Source organism: Elephantulus edwardii, unplaced genomic scaffold (assembly GCF_000299155.1).
Source record: "Elephantulus edwardii isolate Elephantulus edwardi_28Jun2011 unplaced genomic scaffold, EleEdw1.0 scaffold00132, whole genome shotgun sequence".
Classification (NCBI taxonomy): domain Eukaryota; kingdom Metazoa; phylum Chordata; class Mammalia; order Macroscelidea; family Macroscelididae; genus Elephantulus; species Elephantulus edwardii.
In genome coordinates, this window is record NW_006399882.1 from 3,215,035 (window position 1) to 3,235,689 (window position 20,655).

The 20,655-nt window shown below is 40.7% G+C and overlaps 1 protein-coding gene across 1 annotated transcript in view; it reads left to right on the forward strand.

Annotated features, from left to right (window-relative positions):
* Positions 1-11,081: 11,081 nt before the first annotated feature.
* The window catches only part of SYNPR (synaptoporin), a 307,523-nt gene continuing 297,949 nt past the window's right edge, over positions 11,082-20,655 (forward strand). The window contains exon 1 of the mRNA XM_006893835.1: positions 11,082-11,379. Within this exon, the coding sequence (XP_006893897.1) occupies positions 11,356-11,379 (24 nt within the window). The 5' untranslated portion in view covers positions 11,082-11,355. The remainder of the gene's footprint in view (positions 11,380-20,655) is intronic.

The following is a 20,655-nucleotide window of genomic DNA, read 5'->3' on the forward strand; positions in this document are numbered from 1 at the left end:
TGGAGCTCCCAGTTTAAAACAGGTTTAGAAGCAGGAATGGCATCCACTTCCTAAACCACACGCCTCTGAAACCTCTATGAACTTGGAGAACTGATAGTTATAGAAAGGCCTCAGGTCTTTTGTTCATAGGGTTGCTATGAGTTGTGCATAACTCAATGACAATCAACAGCAACAACCACAACATTGTATCGGAAAGATTTGCTCTAAGAAGTCACAGCCACCAAATACCTCCATCTGATAGTGGTTTTCAAAAGTTTGTAAGACATGAAAGTTTTTGTTCACATGCAGTCATGTTCAGAAGCCCAAGACATAAAGTGGAACAACGTGAAATAGAATAGTTGAAGCAGGGAAGGAGAGTGTATCCCCAGCCTCCTTGTCTCCCTAAATCATCATGCTACCTCCTTTGTGTACCAAGGTATTGGGGAGCATCTCTATGGAATTTCTAGTGTGTGGCTCAAAAGTTAAGATACAAAAATCGTGATTATAGTGGAAATGTGTTCTGCTATGCATACTTTCACATAGAAAAATTAAACTTATTCCAATATTTATATCATGTGCTAAAATGGTTTGGTCATTTGACTGTGCTATTACATTCTTCTTGTTACTGTGTACTGTAGAGTCAGAACCGACCCATAGATGACCCTTCGGCAGGTTTTCAGAGGCACTTAATTGCATGGAGGGAGATTGCCCATCCTTCTGCAGAGTAGCTGATGGCCTTGAACCATGTGTCTCTGCCATTCCAGTGCAGCTTCTTGCCACTAGGTCATCAGAGCTTCATTCTAGTACATACTAAAATTTAATCAAACATTTGACAGTCATATTTATGTTTCAAAATTGTGTGCCTGAGCCAATATGTTCATGCATTTATTTTTATAGTAAAGAAAAAAAGAGCAATCCAGCATTATTTATTCATTAATTCAATGTGTACACTGAATGAGCTCTGATTGGGTTTTGGAATATAGATATAAACTGAGAGAGTCTAAGTTCCTTTTAAACAGCAATCATGTATTTGTTGCTGTTATTTTTAACCTTTGTATCCATAGAACTCTTCAGGTGCTTGATATATAACACATTTGCCTTAACAATTGCCTGAAATTTCAAGCTAAAAATGATTGTCCTTTAATTGTTAGAAGATTGATGAGTGTTCTTATGGATTTGAGAATTCTTTTTCCCTCTTGAGGACATGAGTCCCAAATAGGCTCTAGATGTGGTGTGTAAACTCCAAATTGAATGAGATCTTGTCTCCATATCCAGAGTCTTTGTGAGACGTTGAGGGGATTCTGTAGGTGACTGGGCTCCCTTACTGACTTGAAATACTTCACCAGAGCAAGAGTGAGGGCAGCAGAAAAAGTGCTAAATCATTCAGAGCAAGAAAGGGCTTTCCTTTCTTTTCTGCAGACCTGGCCAGCTCTCCCCTCTTGAGGAGGAATGAGAGAGCACATGTTTGTACTGGGTAAGGCCAACTAGCAAAGGGTAACACAATCAGACTGTAGTTATCACAGCTATTGTTGGTGTACATTAAGGGATAGAATGCTGGTGATGGACTTAGCTCTCTGCATGGATCATTGTACGCATTTACATCAGCTGACAAGAATACCTTATTGTACAAGTACCTAATTTCTTAAGTGAAGCCAAGTGACAAGACAATATAAGTAGTGACAAGAGAAACTGGAACTCAAAGCCTATATTCTTATTAGTCAGGATCCAGATAGGAAAAATCTGGCACACTCAAACTGAATGATCATGGCAGCTCAGTAGAAGGATGAGTTAAAAATTAGTAGACAAGATTTAAGAGAACTCTGTTGGCTTTGTGGTAAGGAATTGTGCTGTCAACCCAAAGGCAGGGGGTTGAAATCTACCAGTTTCCCCATAGGAAAGGCAATCCCCTCCTATGATGTATAGCTACTGAAAACATGCTGGAGGGTCAGCTATGGCTCAGTTCTGACTCCATAGTAATGACTTTCACTTTGAGGTCAGATTTAAATAAAGTCAGAAGGAATGGTGCAGGCACAGTACCTTGGGAATAATAACTGAGAAGAGATGTCACCATCCCAGACCTGAAGAGGCAAGGAACTCGAGAATCCTTCAGCTGGCTGCATGAAAATGTAATTCACAGCAGCAACAACAACAACAGGGGAACAACCAACTTAGAGACTCAGGCGAGACCCTCAGTTGTATAAACATTAACATGCTAAGAATACGTTTAGACGTTAGAGTCCTTGACAGTATGAATTGGATATCTATTAAAGAAAAAAAAAAAAACATTGAAAAGCTTGTAGAGAATACTTCTATTTTGACACATGTGGCTCATTATGAGCAGAAGTCAACTCAACAACTGGTTTGATTTTTGGTGTTGGTGTGGATCCAGCAGAGAGGGACCAAGGGAATAAACATTTCAACCCCAATCTCTTTCTGTGCTAAGATATTCTGGAAATGCTGCTCACAGGAAAACCTCAGGTAAAGGGGACACATTGAGATGTCCATTATATTCATAACCTACTGTGAGAACGAATGGTCAGGGACGTGCATCTAAAGAAACAAATAAAAGCTATCCAGTACAGTGTCTAACTAAAGAAATGTACACTTAAGCACAACCATTCTTTCTTCCTTCATTGATTTCACCCTCAGTTGGCAAAGAGTGATAATTTGGCTGTTCTCAGCTGAGGATACAAACAGTGTAATAAGAAATAATCCTGCCCTTGAAGACTTTAGTGTCATATTATTCAGCTGTGATGCTGAACACTGTGACACTGATGTGTCAAATGTGATAATGGTTACCCATGGTGGACAGTGTTCAGTGAAGCTCCCCAATTAAAACAAGTTTAGAAGCAGGAGTGACACCAAGTTCCAAAAGAGCTTTCCTCTGGAATCCCTATGAACATGGAGAAAGGATGAAAGTTATACAAGTGTTAAGGTCTTTCGTTCATAGGATTGTCATGAGTTGCCTATGACTCGACAGCACTTAACAACAACAAAAACAACTGTCTCTGTTCACCAGCAACGAACAGCAACACCCTGATGAGGGTAAGCATGATGGAAGCACACCACTCTGGGAGCCAATCAGAGAGTCAATCAGTTCAATTTTATTTGGGGCTGCAGCACACTTATATACAAGCAAGTAAACAGGAAGACAGGATAGGGTGGGCTAACAGATGTGGGACATGTGGATTGGATAGGAGAACCTCAGCCTCGTGCAGACTACTCCCAGATCAACAGGTGTGGCAGCCATCTTCCCAGGTGGCGAGCTTTCTCAAGCAGGTACGGCCAAACACAGGACAGCTTTCTCTACCCCGTACTAAAGGCCACTGGGAGGCTTGCACTTATCTGGAGCTAGGTGATCCGTCCTGGCCAGTGGCCCTCCTTTCCTCCCCAGGATTCCCCAACATAAAACAACATGTATGTTTTAGACATTTGATCTTAAAAATAAGCAAAACAAAACATACACTGATTCAACAGTTTCTGTATATGTACTTAAGTGAAATCAGCTACATTCTTTGATCTACAGTGTTGTTCTTACCCTTCTTTCTGGATTGTTCCTCCTCTACTGGCCCAAACTCACTCTTCCCTAAGCCTTATAGTTAGCCTTTAAAATTATGTCTTCAATTTAATATAATATGTTATTGTTGTTGTTGTTAGGTGCTATCAAGTTGAGTATGATTCGTAACAACCCTATGAACCACAGATCTGAACCCTGTCCTATCCTGTGCCATCCTCACCACCTTGGACACACTTGAACCCATTGCAGCAGTCGCAGGGTCAGCCCATCTTGTTGAACATCATCTTTTATCCTCCACCTTTTCAAACATCATGTCCCTCTCCAAGGAATGACCTCTACTAGGAACATTCCCAGAGTCTAAGATGAAGCTTTGGCATACTTGTGTCCCAAGAGTATTCTCCATGTATTTCTCCAATCTGTTTGTTCTTTTGGCAGCCCACTGGATATTCAGCACTCTTTTCCAACACCACAGCTCAAAGGCATCAGCTCTTCCTCTGTCATCCTTATTTGTTGTCCAGCTCTCAGATGCACAGCAAGTGCTGGGAAAAGATCAGAGTATGAATCAGGCACACCTTAATCTTTAAACTGATGTCATCACTTCTCAATAATTTGGAAAAGTCCTTGACAGCATATTTGCTCAATGCAATTGCATCTCCTGAGCTGACAGCTAGTACCAATTGTAATGATACAGATTCAAGTAAAATGAAGTTGTTGACAGTTTCAATCTTTTCTCCATCTATCATGATGTTGTCTGTTGGTCCAGTGGTGAGAACTTTTGTTTTCCTGAAATTGAGATGCAATCCATATTGAAGACTGCAGTGTTTGATCTTCTGCAGCAAGTACTTCAAGTCCTCCTCACTTCACCAAGCAAGGTTGTGTCATTTGCATACGAAAGGTTATTGCTGAGTCTTCCTCCAATCCTGATGCCACATTATTCTTCATAGAATCCAGTTTCTTGAGTAATTTGCTTAGCATACAAACTGAATAGGTATTTAAAAAAAGAAAACAACCCTGACACACATCTTTCCTGATTTTAAACTATGGAATGTTCCTTTGTTCTGTTTGGATAGCAACTTGTAGGTCTAGGTATATAGATAAATCTTAAAAGAGCACAATGCTTAAGGCAGATTTTTTTCTTTTTTCTTTTTTCTTTACTAATTAAGTGAAACTGTTGTTTAGTTTCAAAATACCTTGACTTTTTTAATCTACAATTTTAAATATTACTTCATCTTCAATTTCTCACAGAGATGGTTACATTTTCACTTAAATGTCACAATCTTTTCAAATACCTTCAAATCTTCTTCCATTATCACTTTAATTTTTCTTGCTTTCACAATTACTTTAAGCTTCAATCTAGAGTTCTTTTAGGTATCTTTGAAACCTGCTGAGGGAGCTAATGGTCTAATAAATATGTAAGTGATATTAATAACATTATTGATATTATTTTTTTCATTAAGTGTTTGAAAAGGAAAAGAGAAGCTATTAAAAAAATGAAAAATACTATTTCTCCTACAAGAGAAATAAGTGATGACTAGAAAATTCTGACTTTACATACAAGTTCACTTCAAAATAAATCCAATTGCATTTTACTCAAACTAGGAGCTATGTTCAGGCAGAGTGAGGAAGGCACCATTAAAGATTGCAAGATTGTTCCATAAGTGAATTGCATTTAAGTGATTGCAATATCTTGGATGGGATGAAATTGTGTTTGAAGCAAAATGGAAGAAGTGTTGCTAACTCCTTTGGTCATTTATTCGTATGGTCAAAATAGAATTCGTGCCTTGATGGGCTCCTTTCTCTTACACAATGGACAGATCCTTAATGTTCTGGAAATTTCCTTTCTGTGTTTGTTAAATACTCAGGAAGCTAGGCCTCCCACTGCCCAAGCCTGCAGCAGATAGTCCTGAAAGGACCCCTTGTGAGAGACCAGATGCTTAGAAACAGAAGTTATAAGGGAAAGGGACCATACATTTACCAGGAGGTATATCACCAAAGGAGAGGCAGTTCAGAGAAGAAAAAAAAAGTCATTTGAAGTTGTCTGAAGGTCATGCTCAGTTGAAAGATCAGAGCAGTTGAAAGATCAGAGTTGAAGATCTGACCATATTGTAAATTAATATTGCTAATGTGGCTTCAGAGAATGAGAGATTATTTTAGTCTACTTAACCTTCTCTATAAATACTCCACTTGGAGAACATGGACTTCTATTTTTAATATTCTAATAATGGATAACTTATTTTAATGCAGTAGCAACAATGCTAATATAATTTTCCAAACAAGAGCCGTCAAATAATGGCACATTGCTTTATTTTTGTCAGCTTCAATTGAATGCTTAAGAGTGGTAGCCGACTGTCTGAGCTGTCAGATCAACAGGGAGATGAGAACAGCCTAAATGGCTAACTGACAAGACCGTGAGCTTTCTCATAGCAGATGTAAGGTCAAGTATCCAAACATTAGCTACTCTATCTGGGCCTATGTGAACGAAATTCTATGAATCCAAGCTTCTAGTCAATAGATTTACCAAAGGAAACTTCCACCATCTATGACTTAACCTCGATTTAAATCAATGTGACTCTGAAATCTGCAGTCTTTCAATAATACTCTCCAGATGAGGGAATAAAACAGGCTATATCCATTAATATTGCTTATTCAATCATCTTTGTTCATCAGCCCTATGTTTTAAGGCTAAGTTCTTAAGTAAATTTAGATTTCTTTAACTCTATCACAAGTCTATTTTTCTCTCATCCTGATCTATTGGTTTAGTCATCCACCTATTTGTTCATCTAATGTTCTCTGAACACCTACTGTGTGCCAGGTGCTCTCATAAGCACTGAGGATACAGCACTGAGCAAAGCAAACTAGCTTCTTGTTTTCTTGCTGTTTACCTCTGAGTGGAAGCAGATAATCAGTAATGGAAAAATGAATAAGAAAGAATATGTCAAAGAACAATAATCTCACTCTCTGAATCTCCCTCTCTTTCTCTCTCTCTCACACACACAGAGAAAAAGAGAGACAAAAAAGTGTTTGATGTAATGGAAAGAAAATGGTATAGGAGAGAGTATTTTTATTTATTTAAGATTGAGTGAGTTGGAATTCCTTTAGAGAACAAACAATATAGAAAAGAGTAGATTAATTGAATAACAAAGAAAAAGCAGATCAATATCTGAGGGGGGAAATGTTCAAGGCAGAGGAATAGTAAGTGAAATGTAGTAAGGAATAGTAAGCCCAGTACAGCTGTAGAGGATAGAGGGGGAAACCTGGAATGAGATAAAACCAAAAACAGTAGGTGGGAATCATATCACAAGAGGATTTGAAGGCATGATACAGAGTTCAGGTTTTGTTTTAAGTCAACTAGACAGCCAATGAAGTCTATTTCTTAGATGAGTGATTTGATTTAGTTGATATTTTAAAAGACTCAATCTGGGCACTCTGTGGGAAATTAATTATGGAGGGAAAAATGGGAAAACAAGGATCTCTCCGGAGGCTCTACTGCACAGGTCCAGACAGGCAATGAAGGTGGTAGAGTGATCCCAGGGGAGAGACAGAGAATGCTAACAATTAGTCTGAAACAAAATGGGAAGCAAGATAATCTAACTCAACCTCGGGAATGGAATCAACATAGAAGTCTTAGAATGTTATCTATTCAAAACCAATTTAGAAAATCATGCAGTGGGGTTCTTTCTATTTGAACTGGAGAAAAACTGAGGCATGGGTAAACTAAGGAACACATAGAAGGTTACAGAGCAAACCTCCGGCACATTTTAGACTGGGTCTCATGCCTCCCAGCCACCAGGCTGTTGAGGTAGACTCTAGACTTCGTCTTTGTTTGGTAGACCCACTGTCTACACTAAGGTTTCTAAGTCGTTATGTTCTGAATCTGTGAAGTCTGTGTGATCTGCAGTGAGGAGGGATGTGGCACTATTGAAGGAATCTGCATGTGGATTACTCATACGCTCTAGAATGAACAAATAAGATGGTAAGTGTTATGTTCCATTTCGAGCAAAGGCTTGGATCATGGCATCAGACCACATTCAAATCTTGATTTTCCTGGTTATTAACTATGGACTTTACTCTTTAGACTTTAATTTCCTCATAGTCTAATGAATGACAGATTCAGAATGTCAAAGAGGACTACAGGGATTCAATTTGAAGAGTGAGGGGTTATCTGAAGTGTTATGCACAAAGAACACAATGACTAAAGGAGCAAGAGAAAGACTCTCATAGTCCAAAAAAGATAGTGCCTATCATTTCAGTTGTGACATTGTGATGTCTTCTATGTTCTGGTGATGCTAGAAGTTACATTAACAGTGTTTCAAATGCCAGCAGGGTTCACTAATGGCAGACAGGCTTCAGAAGAGCGTCTAGACCAAAAGAGACTATGACAATCTACTTTCAAAAATTAGTCAATGAAACTGTATTCACACCAATTGAATGGAACAAAAAGGAACCTGAAGTTGAAAAGCCCTGGTGGCTGCGTCCTAATTTATAGGAGTACAACTGTGTTCCATAAGTTTTCAATTGCTATGATGTGTTGAAAGTCAATCACTAGATCTTTCTCCCAAGGTGCCTCTTCTTGGATGCGTTTGTTAGTGGGCAAATACTTGACTGTCTTCAGCACTAAGTGATGTCCCTGTTTTGGAGGGCACCCAAAAAAAACACAATGACCACAACAGTGAAATTAGGCATGGCAGGACCCTGTGAAGCTAGCCCAGTACTGTGCAATATTCTGTTCTCTGTGGAGTTGACGTCAACTGGAACCATCTGGATGACAACTAACAATAACAATAACAGGATAAAATTTCCCAACTTTTCTATTGTATGAGAAGGGAAGGGGTAAGAAACTTCCCATTATTATACAGGAATATTTTTTTCTTTTTCTCATAATATTAAAACTAAGAAATGCTCACCCTCAACTCTGAATCAATGATTCATCTTGATTCTCCCCCATAGGCATAAGGCTGGACTCTGCAGCCTCTGACTGCAGGCTGTCAGCCTCCTCCCTGCAGGAGCTGTGACCTGGGGCTTTATTCATTCAGTTAGTCTTTCATTCATTTACTCAGCCAGTACTTACTGAGTGTTTACTCCAAAAGCCTCCTGGTTCTTAGCCTTTTTTCTGCTCCCACTATATTCACTTGCTTAATTTGCTCCCAAGAGTGACTTCTTCCATTGAAACACGGTGATTTTTCAATAGGCAGGTGAGGGATGGTGTGATGAAATCATAATTTCAAAGCCGCCACAGGGATGTGTGCAGTTTGAAGACTGGGGAAGTATCCTGAAGGTTTATGCATAAAGAACAAGCAGAGGAAAGAAGGAAGGGAAGGATCTTGAGCTTAGTTTTGTTGTGAGACATGTGGGTGTGTAGCCAGTTTTAACCATTCTCCACACCTCTCCAACAACAACTCCAGGAGATGCTGTGACACTCATTGTACAAAGGCCAAGCTAAGGCACAGATATGTTACAGGATTTGCCCAGCCAACTGGATTAGGACTTGAATCCAGGTCACCTGACTCCTTATCATATATCATTTTGGGATTGTTAGTTTGGGTTGGGTTTTTGGTTAGTTTGTTTGGGGAGCTGGGGTACCATGGACTGCTAGGAAAACAAACAGATTCATCCTGGAAAGGATTAAACTGGGTGGCTCCTTGGAGGCAAGGATTCTGAGGCTCTGTCTAACATACTTTGGATATGCTGTAAGGAGGAACAGGTCCTTGGAGAGGGACATCATGCTTGGCAGGGTGGAGGGACAATGCAGGAGGGGAAGGCCCTCTATGAGGTGGATTGATTCAGTGACTGGGGTAATCAGGGTGGGTGTATCAGAGACAGTGCGATTGACAGAGGACAGAGCAGAATTTAGCGCTGTTGTACATAGGGTCGCTATGAGTCGCAAGCAACTCGACAGCACATAGCAACAACAACAGCAACTTTCCTGACACAGCAACGGAACACTACATGGTTTAAAATTAAGAAAGGTGTACATCAGAGTTGTATCCTTTCTTCAAACTTATTCATTCTGTATACTGAGCAAATTATTCAAGAAGCTGGACACTATGAAGAAGAATGTGGCATCAGGATTGGAGGAAGACTCATCAACATCCTTTGATGTGCAGATGACATAATCTTGCTTGCTGAAAGTGAGGAAGGCTTAAAGCACTTGCTGCAGAAGATCAAACACTGCATTTCTTCAGTATGGATTACATCTCAACATCAAGAAAACAAAAATTCTCACCACTGGACCAATAGAAAACATCATTATAGATGGAGAAAAGATTGAAACTGTCAACAAATTCATTTTACTTGGATCCACAATCAGTACTCTTGATACCAGCAGCCAGGAGATCAAGAGAAGTGTTACACCCAGAAAGTCTCTAGTCGGGGACTTCTCCAAATTATTGAGAAGCAATGATGTTGTTTGAGGACTAAAGAGCACTTTACCCAGATCATAGAGTCTTTTAAATCACTTAATATGCTTCTGAGAGCTGGACCATGAATAAGGATGACAGAAGAAGAATTGACTCCTTTGAACTATGGTGTTGGAAAAGAGTACTGAATATCCCATGGGCTGCCAAAATAACAAATAGGTATGTCTTGGAGAAGGTGCAGCCAGAGTGCTTGCTCCTTTTGGGTTGGAATTGACCTGATGAGAGTGGGCTTGATTTTGACATTTAGGAAAAATATGACCAAGCAAGATGAGTATTGGTTGAACCATCATCAACTACATAAAAGATAAAGCCAAGACTCCTGGGACCATCAAGGGCAGTTGATGTTCCTGTGCTGAGTGTGGCCTCGAGGCTGGTAAAGCGAAGGGAAGAAGAGCCTGGGTCCTTTAAGACCCTGGCAGCAGAGTCCCTTAGGAGGCCCGTATAAGAGACCTCTAACCTGAGGACAGCCTCTTCAGGTGTTGGTGCCAAACCAAAAGAAAAAATACCAACACATGTTGCCATAAGGTACCATTATTTTAAACTCTTTAATTAGGCAAACTCAGGTCCTTGCTGCAGAGGTGTATCGATAGGAAAAGTAAGCTCAGGTCACAAGCAAGCTTCTGGAACCTTTTTAATTTTGATGTTTTACAACAGGATGGCTTAAGTAAGAGCCCTGTAATGAATATGCAACCTTTTTGTCTCTGACACAGTGCCAGAACCGGCAAGACCTGTCTCCAGCATCATCCCCTTAATTATTATTTATGGGCAGTGTATGAAATCCCCCAAATGAGAGCTAACTCTAGCATGCTTGCATTTCAAAAATGAAATTAAAAAAATGAGGGTTTTTTAATTTTTATTTTTTAAACAAACGTAGAAACATTTACCTAATCTATGCAAATACATTCATAAACATTTTCTAAAACCACTGCTTTTCCACCCTCACCCCAGCACACAACTCCCTGGCTCCATTTTATTCCCCAATTTGCTTTTTAAGAGCTGTGTTGGAGAGAGGAGGGGGCTGGTGGAGCCCAGGGGGGCTGGAGTGCTGGGAGTGAGGCTGGCTGCTTGTGAAAGGCAGTCCTGCACTTGGACTTGTGAGCAAAGATCCAAGTGTGGGAGCACACACCATGGTGGGAGCTACCTCCCTACAATGCAGGCAGCGCCTCACCAGAGGGAAGTATCAGATTCCTCTACTCAGGCTGTGGGCTGTCACTGTCTAATAATATGAGCGTTTTGCCATCTCTCTGCAAATAAGGCAGAAGCTGCTACCTGATTGGGATGACAGCCACTTTCCCTCAACATTGATTTTCTTATTCTCCTCCTTTGCTTCATAAAGAGAGGGACAAGTGCCCGGTGCTGTGGACAGAGAAGCTTTATTTTTAGTATGAGACAACCTCTATTTTTTTTCAGGAGAGGGAAGTTGGATTATCAATTCTTTTGTAAATGTGTATGGTGATATTTGCTCCGGTAAGTGGCAATCTATGTTGATTTACAGAGCTATGGAGATGTGTGTGTGTGTGCGTGTGTGTTGTGTGTTGTGTGTGTTTGCTTAGGTGCAGGAGGGCTGCATTGTGGCTTTTCTTTCCAAATCTCATTCCTGAAATCTTGAGAGCATCTTTCGCTTTTTGTTTTCTTTTCACTTTGCTCTCGTGTTCGTGGGCTTAAACTAGAGGCTGACTTGCACGAGAACATGCTTACCTGAGCCGACGAGCTCAGGTTTCCTTTAATGTAGTGAGGAAATTGCCTAAACAAACTTACATTGGGCTTTATGAAATGAAATGTCCTCCACCTTCCCCTCCTTGAGTGTATTTCGTGAGTTACATTGTTCCTTTTGCTACAACCTGCTCATCATTTTAATTAAAGTTTCTTCCCAAGTGTTGGAGCAAGAATTCTTTTTCTTAAACTCCATAAATAACTATCAGACACTGTGTGCTGTGCTGAAAGCTGTTTACTGATTTCCTAAGGTTTGATATCAAAGATTGACTTACTCTCAGATTAGGTGCAAACACCTTTTTAAAAAAATGCATTTATGAAAAGTATTTGGACCAGTTAAGTAAAGCTCTAGCATGTCGTCTCTCCATTCCTCGAGGAACTGTAATCACAAGTGGCTGTTGCTTCTCCACCTTCTCTCTCTGCACGGAGCATTCATGCTCCTGTCTGTCAAATGCTCAGCTCTGCTTCTCGTGTTTCTGTATCTAACGCTGAGCAAGAGAAAAGTTGCTGTTATTAAATTCAAACTACTGCAAAATTACTCTCTGGCTGCCACTAGTATACTGCTGTTCAAGTGCATTACCTTGCTATCTCCTTTTGTTTGTTTGTTTGTCCCCTTCTGAGAGAAAAGAGATGGTCTGAATTCTTTGTTAATTCACAAATCTGAGAGAAAGGCTGTCAATGCAATTTTCCCTGACAGTGATAAGATGATTAAGTAATTGCTGGGATGGAAATAAACTGATGTTTTAATCTTCCCTTTTTATTACACAATCAACAACTCTGCATTGTCTTTCTCTCAGTGAAAGGAGCTAGAGAATATATTGTAATGAAAGGGAAAGACACGCTTTAATGGGAAGCAAGAGAAGGTCTGACAATATATTTGCAGAGATTTTGAAAATAAAGTTGGGCTGACAGGCATCCTTGGAACTCGTAGGCAGATTCTTTTCAGAATAGCAATAATGCAGGTCTTTGAAGTCGTTGTCTTCAGGCAGCTCATGGAAATAACAGGGGGATTTTTACAAATGCATTGATACTCACTTCTGCTTCCTTTGGGGTGTATGTACCCTTTCATATACTCTTTGCAAGCTGGAAAGAGTGCACTGGCTCTGACAAGCAGGGTGAATATTGATTAACTCAGATCAGCCTCAGAAGTAGAAAAGCTCCCAACCCAGAAGAACTTACTACATTGTCTTGATAGGGATCCAGAAAGTGTTAGAGTGTCACAGACCCAGCATGGGAACTAAATGCTCCTTAGCTATTAGATATTTAAAAGGAGATAGAAAAGCAAAGCAAAATTTCCACCTCGAGCTGTTTTTTTCAGTTACTGCTTTGTGAACTCAACAGCCTAGGACATCCCTTACTCCTGTCTTCCCCCTCGTCCCCAGACAGTCCTTTTCAACTGCCATTCTCATTTTTACAGATGCAGTAACAGGTTATGTGTAAAGTCCTTCGTTACAAGCAGATTTTGGCATCCTCTCTAGCTATTTGATAATCTAAGTCAATGCAGATTTGAAGGCAAAGCATCTTCATGTTAAAACAATATTTATCTTCTCCAGGCTGCAGGTTTACCAGAGTATGAAGGCTCCACACTTGCTCTACTCATCATAAATGGAATACTTGCCTTCGAGTTAGGGCCCTCAGTTTGATTAGAGTTCACATGCATGGTCTCTAAAAGTATCACATTTAGAAGTATTTACTTCTGAAAAGTTCAGAGTGGGAGTGGCATAGCCAGAAAGAATGCTGCAATCTATTCTAAAGAATGAAAAAAGGGGGGAGGAGGGTGCTCTATTGGGGAAGATGATTGAAAGATGTTTTAAGATGACAATAAGAACATTTATTCTTTAACATTAAGAAATCATAAGGGTTTTTCTAAATTTTTGCTTTCTTATAACAAGATTTTCTTTGATGGCATAGTAATTCCCATTCTGTAAATTCATTAGGACTTTAATATTTTATTTGTCATCTAACAAACCTACTGCCAGCAATTACATTCCAACTCATAGCAACTTCCATCAGGTTTCTGACTGAAGATCTTTATGGGAGGGAAGTGGCCGTCTTTCTACTCCAGAACACCCGGTGGATTTGAACCACTAGCCTTTTATTTAGAAGAACAACATGTAAAAAAGTATGTCTTCCAGAGGTCATTTGTTATTTAGCAGTTAGCATGTAGATAGAATGCCTGGCACCGCACTACACATTTTCCATGGCGTCTCTCTTTTAATCCTCAGAGTCACTCTCTGAGGTCAATTACACACTTCCTCCCCATTTTAAAGATGGAAAGGTGAAGGCATAGATCAAGTGCATGACTTCCTGGAGGGAATGCAGTGAAAGCAATGAGATCAGAACCAGGCTTATTTCCAACCATGCTCTTCACCCCTAGTCTTGTGAGGGGCTCCCTTTATTGGTCCAATCTACAATAAACCCTAAGACTGAAATAGTTTTCAGGCCCTTACAATGAAACATCAGATTTTTCGTTAGTTTCTCCCTTTCTGACGCTACATCGCCTCCTTCCTCACAGACTGTGCCTTTGACTCCAACCTAATTATATGTTTGAAATCAGAGTCTCTGCTTTATTTCCACTCAACTCGTGCAGCTATAAGAGATGTGGATGTGACGAAAGTGATCCAGCCTGGAAAGAGATACATATAGGGTTGGCTAAATTAAAGCAGCTTTTTTTAATTGATAAAAAAGAAAAAAAGCCATCCCCTTGATGTTTCATCCTTTGAACATAAAGCCAAAATAAAGATGCCACCAAAGCTCTGAAATATCAGTCCCTCAGAGTATCTGGTTCACCACTGATGCCACATAGAAAAAACAATTCCAACTGAATTGATTCCTTTGCGGAGAACTTTATAGAATTATCCCCTTCCTTTTACTCACATCCACACACCCCCACACACACACGCGGCCTGATTCCCTTCCCATTCTGGTTAACTGGAAAGGACTGAGGTGGTACTTCAGGTAGACTGTTGCAAATCGTCTCTACCACCTGGGTAATTAAAGCATGAGCGCAGCTGCTGATAAACCAGCTGAGCAGTGTGACAGAGTAGAAATTCCTGGTCCCTGAATGCATTCTTCTGCACCTGAACACTGACTCCCCATTTGAAACCCATTTAGGCCAATAAAATTCAGATAAATCTTATAGATGTGCAACTGACACAGAATCAATATATTTGAAATTTTTCCTCAAGGGGTAGCATTTGGACTGGAAATGGGCACAGCAGTCATGGAGTGAATCTCTGAAATGCTGCAATTTTTTTTCTCCCCAGTGAGCGAGAAAAAGATTATGAGCAAGGAAAATATACTGGAAGGTAGAGCCTGGCAGGACACCCTAGCAAATCTTACACAGAAAATGGGAGAATTCAACACAAAACAAACCAAAACCCAAAAACGTAAGGAAACACCAAACACTCCAGATTATCAGCACCAGGAGCCAAGTTTTGAAGTGTTGACATAATGTTGATTTCTTGGCTATTCTTCTTTCATTCTCTTTCTGGTGGAGACACCCAGTTAATTAAAAAGAGTCCAAAATTTAATACATATTCAAATAGGGTGCAGAATGATAGTCATTTTCGTCTAAAGCAAGCTTGCCAACTGGTGGGTTCTGAATTAACTCTTATCTTGAGAATAATGGTAAGAGTTGGCCAGCTTATTCATCAAGCATGGTGTTAGAGAATGAATAGCTGAAATTTAAACCAATCGGATTTCTCTAACAGTGTTTCTAAGACTTTTGAGTATCGCCAGAGTCATAAAGTGAGCACTGTTATTTTTAAATGTTATCAGTGACCCTAAATCAAAGCCAGCCCAGCACTGTTGAGTAAGTTCTGATTCATGGGAACGCTTTTTGGGTCTCCAAAGCTGAAAATCTTTACAGGAGGGATCAGCCCGTCTTTCACCCATGAAATAACTGGCAGATACAAACCGTCAACTTTTTGTCTAGAATCCCAACATGTTGCACACTAGGCTACCAAGGCTGCTTGGTCTTAGCCACAGTACTCATCAAATGTAGACTACCCATTGAAATTAAAAAAGGAGCTAACTTTATAAAGCATATCATGTATTCAGGCTCCAGCTCAAGGAGGATACTTTCTTCATAGAAGCGACCAAATCCCAGATAAATATCAGTTGAGGCCACACTCCATCTTACCCATGTTTTCTGCCCATTCATTGGTGGTGGGCAACTTGTTGACCATTAAATGCTTAATGACCTATGGGTCTAGAGAAGGAACCTAGGGTTAAGGCAAAATAAGTGTTTTGATAGTCTTTAATTTGACAGCAAACATTGTAAAGTGGCATATAAATGGAGCTGGTGATTCTGTTATACCCACTCATGTTAGGCAGTACAACCAGTGGGTACATTGAGCTTGAAATCAGCATGTAAAACCTTAAACCTTCTCTAAAAGGCTCTCACTCATCAATGTGTCTTTAAATGCTTCAAGATTAAGGGTGAGTCAAAAATGGAAACACCTCAGCCTCTCTACTTTGCAGGCTAATGGATCTGCATAATTAATACATTTGACAGTGATCATTTTTTAACACAGATTCTATGCAGAGGGACTACAGAGAGCATTGCTCAGGGGCAATGCCAAACAGATTCCACTACAGCTTCTGGAAAGCTTATTGCCAACAACGGTGAACAGTCCACTTTGTAGCTTTCAGTTGGCAAATATAATAATGTCATTATGATGTTTTAGGGGATGATGTTTTAGGCATAAAAGCCTTCTGTGGATAGCCCCGTGTGACTTCTCCCACCCTGCTTTACAGAAACCTCTAAATCCTTCCAAATTGCCACATATTGTCCCAGTGGAGGCTTCTTTGCAGAAATATGACAAATATTTTCAGTATATCTGGCAAAAGATGGCATTCAGATTGTGTCCAACATGAATTATTTCTGCAAAGACTTTTTAAGCCATTGTGTTGACATCTCTCCCTCTATGATGAATACATATTTCTTTATCTAGCTTCTGAGTCTCTTTAAGGAAGCTGAAAGGATAAATTTTTTTTCCTTTTCAAAATCTCTGGCTTGCAAAGGAACTTGATGAAACTGAGTAGTCGAGGCAAACAAAACAAAAACTTTTATTTCTCTAAACTGAAAACAAGTATAGGGTTGATGTTTTCATCTAACAAAGGGAGTTCTCATGGCACAGTCCATAGGGAGTTGTGCTGTTATCCCAAATGCTACACTGCCTCTTTTCTGGTTTGAATCCTCTAGTGGCTCTATGGGAGAGAGGTGGCAAATTGCATTACAGTCTTGGGTTTAATCTTTGAAAATTCTCTGGAAGATCAGCTCTGAAGTCAGTTCTGACTCCATGGCAACGAGCTTGAATTGCTGTGTGCCAGGCCTTGGACTAGGTTCAAATGGAGGTGGTTGTTACGTGCTGACTCATAGCTGACCCTCCAGAGGATTTTCAGAAAGTTCATCGAATGGGAGGAGATTACCCATCTTTCTCCAGCTGAGCAGCTAGTGGACTTGAACTGTGTGCTTTCGGGATTGGAGTAACTGGTGATTTTAATCCTTTGGGATTGCAGTGCAATTTCTTACCCCTAGTCCTTGGAAAAGGATTCAGCCACCTTTCAGGCTCAGAAGGCTGGAGGGACAGTGCAAGAGAGGAAGACCCTGGATGAGATGGATTGATACAGTGACTGGGATAATGGGAGTTGGTGTGTTGGAATTAGTGAGACTGACTCAGGACAGGGAAGAATTCAGAGCTACTGTACATAGAGTCACTGTGGGTTGCAGGCAAGTTGACAGCACATAACAATGACAGGAACCAGAGAGACCAGCAATGAATGAGAAGACACACTCTCGGAACAAAAATGCTTTCAATTTCCACTTTTTCACTTAAATCTAGTTTCCACTTGATGGCCAGAGTGTGGTCTTCTTTAAGGTGTAGTTGCTGTTTTAGTAAGACATTTGCAGAAAACGTGTACTTTTAGTGCTTTCTGTTCATGCTCGGTGAAGGAATGAGAATGAATCCACTTATTTACCGATATGATTACCAGCTGGCTGGAATGGAGTGTCTTTGGGAGAGAATTCGGAACAGGCCTCCCAGCGATGTTCAATCACTCCCAGACATTCTCGACTTGATAGGCTCTACTCAGTATTTGGAGGGAAAGGTAAAGGGAAGAAGCTTTAACAAGATAGGAAAGTAAATAGAAGATGCGCGCTAAGAAGTTCACCTTAGATAGAATTTGCATTATTCGGTTCTCTGTAGTTTTTCCAGTCATCCATTTATTCTGTAGAAAAAGAAAAAAACAAAACAACCTTTTACTTCAAAGAACTTCTAATAGTCCAAGATATCTTAACTTTGATTCTATTGACATTTTGGGAAGTGTAGGGGCATGTGAGCCTAGTGGGTAAGGAGATACACTGTGAACCCAAAGGCCGCTAGTTACTTGAGGGAGAAAAGTGGGCTATCTCCTCCTGTGTGATTTCCAGCCTCCTAAAACCGGCTGGATGGTCAGCTATGAGTCACTTCAGGCTACTAGGTACATAATAGCAACCACCACCACCACATGGTGTGGACTAGAGATGAAGGTGGTTGTTGTAAACCATTGAGTCAGAACCAACCCATAGCTGACCATCCCGTGGATTTTCAGAGGGAGACAATGCCGTGGAAGATTTCCCATCTTCCTCCTACAGAGCAGGTGGTGGGTTTGAACTGCGTATCTTTGAGTTGACAGGGTGATTCATTCCCACTAAGCCACCAGAACTCCTTGAGAGTGAGGGCAGGAGTGGGTTATAGATTGTAGGATGTTTAGCAGCGTCCCCAGCTTCTACCCACTAGATGTCACTAGCTTGCAGTTGTGACAACCAGAGACATCTCTAAAAAACTAAATTCCCTGCCATCTATCTAGTGGCTTCCAGCTCGGGGCTACCTTACATCAAGTTACAGAGGCTATAAATCTTTACAGGGGGCGAATGCTTGCCTTTCTCCTGCAATGCAGCTGGTGAATTCAAACCGCTGATTGCAAGGCTAGCGACAGCTCAGCATATTACACGATACCACCGAAGTCATGGACACTGCCTGCCTGCCCTGCACATGTGCTGACTGGCTACTCCCAGCTTTGACTGAATCATGCCACCATTGTCGTTTTGATTTTGTTCCTTCCAGATGCCCTGTTCCATTATTTCTACCCAGAGCTTTTAACCCTTGTGTTAAATACCATGGCACAACTTGCCTAATAAAAACAACAAGCATTTCCAAAGCCCTTTTACCAGTATTGCCCCTCACTTCTGCATAACACCTTACCACATTTACTTAGTTCACAGTAACTCGTTTGATTCCAGCAATCACCAAATGGAACAATATGAAAACATTAGACTCTGTACGGAATGATCAAAACAAAATTTGAAAACAGATGGTGGTAAAGGTTTCCCAACATTGTGAGTGTAATCAGTGCTATTAAGTTTTATGTTTGGACTGACAACCTTTAAAGTGCTTGTATTTTGCCCATATATTAAAAAAAAAAACACCACAAACCCCTATTTTTTAAAAAAAGATATGCTCTTTTAAATTTTTTTAAGATAGTCATTTTGAAGAGATAAACCAATGGATATTAGAAAAGTAGTTATACACCTGAATTCTTATGGCATATAAATTAGTAGAACCTGAATTCGTATTGATATGTTGACTATAAACTCCATTTTTTTTCTATAAAATTATAATGTTTAATGAAAGGTGGGGCTCATGTAATTCAGCAACACATCTTCTTTTGGAAGCTCCTTCGGACCTGACAGGCATTACACCTGTGGATGGGAGGTGAGGCATTACAGGTCCCCGTACCCCTGTCTCATGCAGCCTTGGTCAGTTGGGAAATTTTGGACTGCCCACTTACACTGCCATGGTTTCCCCCAGCGGTCAAAGAACACTAAGTGCTATACTCAAAAGCCGCAAGGAACCCTACAGAACACTCTAGCAGGGGGGACTAGAGGCCAAGTTTCCAAGTCAGATGGTGCTGAAGTATGAGTCAGCGTCCTCCGCAGGAAACTGATGACATCCTAAAGTCACCTGACCTCTTTCCAGTGACTCTCTTTCCATTAAAACTGAATTCTTTTATGTCAGGAAATAGAAAGCTCAAGAGGTGAGGTGAGTTGCCTTGTGGTGAGTTAGGGCCAGAAAAACAAGCCAACAGTCAGACTCAATGTCCTTCAGACAAATGAGCCAAAGCACCATTTTCTATGGGAGGAAGGCTCATCTATGAACTGGCGAGGATGAGAAATGTGCGTGTTTTAGGTTATAAGCTGAAACTTGTGCCCAAGATAGGGCTCTTTTTAAAAAGTATATACCCAAGCCCCTTTGGTACCTGGCCTTCTTAGAGACCACAGGAAGAGCTCCGCTGGTGCAATGGTTAAGTGCTTGGTTACCAACCAGAAGATTTCTGGGTCAAACCTTTAGTGGCTCTGATGAAAAAGGCCTAGTAATCTACTGGCATAACATTGACAGCCACGAAAAACCCACCCAGGCAATTCTGTTGTCCCATGTGGTGGTTATAAGTCAAAATCTAATTTGTTGACCCCTCAGAACAATGAACCAAAGACACCCCGAGTTACCTGCTAGGTGTATCAAAATCACATTAACCAGTTAATGGTTGGCAATGGCAGTCAGCTTGGATATTCCTGAGGGTGGATAGATACAGGCATTCCCAGGCGAGGGGCTCAGAGGGTACCTGGCCCAGATCTTTGATCATAAAATGAACTGTCAAAATGTCTATGTAACCATTGAGACTACTGAGACATTTCCCGAGATGAAAAGCTTTCTGAGCCCGTGGCTCTGGCAGAGCGCCCATCAAGAAAATGATCTTTTGCCTGCGTTGCCCAGAGCCCTGCACGGAGTGAGACGAAATAGATCCACACACTGCTATGCCACTTAAGGGGATGTGTGGATGTAGTGCATCTGCCCTCCCTGGGCCTCTTCTCTGTTCCTTCATCTGTAATATGGAAATAATGACCACCTTCCCAGGCATGGCAGAGAAAATTACTGCCATAGATGATAGGTGATTGTCCAAACATTTCCTTCTCTCCGTAGTCAA